Here is a 3,454-nt window from a genome sequence, read left to right as displayed (position 1 = left end):
AAGAGGAGTTTGAAGTTGAGCTTGCTGTGCTAACTAAGAAGAGTCGTAGTCTGCAGTTTGGCTCGGAAGGGAGAATGAAGACGTTCCTTAACTGCAACAAAATGCTTCTTGCCGTCGTCATCGTCTCTAGGTGATGGATACAGAGTGTGAAAGATTGGGATTGGTGATGAAATACAAGCTGCATATTGCGGGCAGCTTGGGTTTGCTGGTGTTGGCTCGAGTGTGTTACACAGGAAGGTGCGAGTGAGATCCGACTAAAGCTGGTCTTGGTCGTGATTTAGAAGACTTGCGTTTGCAGTTGGAGTTCGGTAATAATTTGGAAAATGGGTTGTGTTTGTTGGACTGGGCCTTGCAAATTATTGGGTCTTAGTAGTCTTCGCAGCAGACTTTAGAAAGCAACGGAGACAAGCAGAAGAAGGGGGTCGATCGGGGAGAACCGGGTGTTGCGGCTACAGAGCCAAAACCACAGAAGGGAAGAAGATTGTTTCGGCCGAAAAACAGAACGAGGAAGGAGATCGATTCGATTGTGGTGACGCGCAATTTAATATTGGTTTAATTTCTCCTCCTTTATAATATGTTTATGGCTTTTGAGAAAGTCATGTTTTGCTAAGTTTTGTTACTAGGATTTTATGGATTGAAGCACTTGGGGTATTAGGTTGTTTTGATTTGAATGATTTAGCATAGACCGTTATGATTTGAATAGATCTATTCTTGATATTGTTTATTGATTAATTGAAAATGAGTTGTTGCTTCACCGGTTTTGTAAACCTTCGTGAGTAATTGTTAGGATAACAAATATATTTGTCTACTTATTTGATATTTCATGCTTGGGTTAAATCCTTTGATGGGGTATTCTTAGAATAGCCGGGTATTATTTGTGAACCTATTTTTAGTTTCGTATAATTTTCTCACTAATGCAATTTGATGGTGCATGCTTGGGTTTAGTCTTTTGATGTGCCATGCTTAGGGTGTCCTAGTGATATTTGCGATTCTAATACTGATAATAGGTGATGTCGATAGAACGGACAATAGACAAATATTCAGGAGTTATGTTTCATTTCAGTAATTGAATAGAAATAGTGGTGGATACTATAAACCCTGATTACCAACTTTCCCATTTGATTCGTTTTGTTACTTGAGTTTATTCTTCTCATTGTCTTTATTCTTTCAAAAATCCAAAAACATCTTTATTTGTTAGTCCATTAGAGATATTGATTACGTATTTCCACCGCTCCTTGTGGGAACGACTCGTACTTGCCTCTGTCTACTAGTTGGACACCGTGCGATTGCGGTTATCATATATAGGCATCTCCGGATCCTATCAATTTTTGGCGCCGCTGCCGGGGAGCGGTTGTGGAATATTGTAATTAGTATTTTTGATTTTTTAAATAGTTAGGTGTTTATTTATTTTTATTTTTTTTTGTACAGTATTTTTATTTTTTAGGATTTCTTTTTCCTTTTAACTTGTTTTGTGCTTCAGAATTTTATTTCAGGAGCCTTTTTGAGAATGATGAGTGCTTTGCGCGAGACGTCGTCTATGACGCTTGGGGAATACATGTATGGGTCACGGTATAAGGAAGTTCTTGTTTATAATCGTCTCAGGTATGGAATTTGGAATCCACATAATTTTTCTATGGGTGGTTATTCAGATGAGTATCAACCCCAATACCATCAGGGTGAAAATGAACTTAACACTAGAAGTGATTTTAGGAATTATGATACCGATATAATATCTGAATCTATTGTATCTTACCCTACTCATGACCATTTAACTGATTATTTGTCTATTCAAAAGGACGAGAGTTGTGTTAGAGACGTCATTTACTCAGATAATGATGATTTAGAAGAACATATTTATACAGAAGATACTATTGTTGAGTCTAACGACTTTGATACAATAGACATTCGTAATGAGATACCTTCTGGTCATTTGAATAATGAGATTCCTATAAGTCACTTAGTTTCAGATAATAATGAGGCGATTATTCATGATATTGTTGCTCCATTGAGCTCCTGTTTTGCTGACCCATCTTGTGATTTTCTGATTTTTTATGTGGATGTGGAGGCAATTGGTATTGATCATGTAACTACTTATTTTGAACCAATCTCAGTTTGTTTATCCCACTTTGCAGATTCCGATGATCCTATGCTTATTGACATCATCAATGCATTACGGTCTCCAATGGATAATCAAGGTAACTCAACAACGGAAGTTATTTCCGCGGACTTAGAACCAGATTTAGGAGTTGCTGATTTTGATAAACTTGAACCATTAGATACAAGTTTAAACCATTGTGTTGATTTTGATAAATCGGTACCTTTTTGCATTGTTAGTACATTGCTTCCTATGATTTCTAGTGAAGAAAATGTGTCGACCGGATGTATTTCAGCTGATTTAGAACCTGATATAGAGTGTGCTTCCCGAATAGAAAATAAGATACATTCTATGTTTGTTGTCCATGTGAGTGATTTATTTATCTCGACTAAGGACTGTTTTCTGTTGGAAATGGATTTACACATCTTTTTGGAGGTTTATAGTGTTTGCAGGTTCATATTCGCAGCTGACCTGATTCATTGCATTGATCCCCAACTTTTCAGACTTTATATATATGCTTTTCTGCTTAATTTGGTGCAACCTCACCTTGTTTGAGGTTCTTTATGTGCGCAAGCGGGGATACAAAGATTTTGCTTCATGGGAGTCAACCCATACTATTTCTCTTCATGGGAGTCAACCCATCATATTTGTTTTCTTTCCTCCATCTTTTATCTGTTTGCTTGAATCTCCCATCTTAATTTCTATGTTGGATGACTCAATTACATTGAGGACAATGTAATGTTTAAGTGTGGGGGAGTGGCACTTTTGTTAAGTATTTTCAAAATTAAAAAAAAAAAAAATGAAATGATGACCAGCTGTGTAGCGGGTCTAAAAAGAAAGAAAAAAAAATGACCAGCTGTGTAGCGGGTCTTAAATATATATATATATATATATATATATATATATAGGGTTTTGACCAGCTGTGTAGCGGGTCTTGTGTATGATATTTTTCATGACCAGCTGTGTATCGGGTCTTGTATGTGGTATTTCGAATTTTCATTTTATAACCAGCTGTGTAGCGGGTCTAACTCTGACTTATGATATGACCAGCTATGTAACGGGTCAATTATTTGTTTTGCTCGAGGACTAGCAAAATATAAGTGTGGATATGTTACATTTTATACCCATATTTATATTAGGTAGGACTCGATATTTTGGCTAACGATACTATTTTAGTGCTTTTATAGAAAGTACAAACATATTTCCAATCACCTGAAAATAAACAACTAAAGATGAAGTTAATTGGCGTTTGCGACGAAATGGCCGATATCCACAGGAGATGATGGTTTGCCATTTTTCTATGGTAACCGAACCAAACCATTTCAGGGCTACGGATTAAGGCAGTGATGCAATGGAACT

The 3,454-nt window shown here is 36.6% G+C and overlaps 1 protein-coding gene across 1 annotated transcript; it reads left to right on the top strand.

The window, feature by feature from the left end:
- Positions 1–1,550: 1,550 nt before the first annotated feature.
- On the top strand, positions 1,551–2,650 carry LOC113311439. The gene is made up of 2 exons (XM_026560278.1): positions 1,551–1,602; positions 2,133–2,650. Exons 1-2 carry the CDS (start codon positions 1,560–1,562, stop codon positions 2,648–2,650), a joined length of 561 nt encoding a protein of 186 aa, XP_026416063.1. The 5' UTR covers positions 1,551–1,559.
- Positions 2,651–3,454: the final 804 nt, after the last annotated feature.

This window comes from Papaver somniferum, chromosome 9 (genome assembly GCF_003573695.1).
Source record: "Papaver somniferum cultivar HN1 chromosome 9, ASM357369v1, whole genome shotgun sequence".
NCBI classification, from domain to species: domain Eukaryota; kingdom Viridiplantae; phylum Streptophyta; class Magnoliopsida; order Ranunculales; family Papaveraceae; genus Papaver; species Papaver somniferum.
The sequence above is the reverse complement of the archived record's forward strand: the minus strand, read 5'-3'. Positions and strand labels throughout refer to the sequence as shown.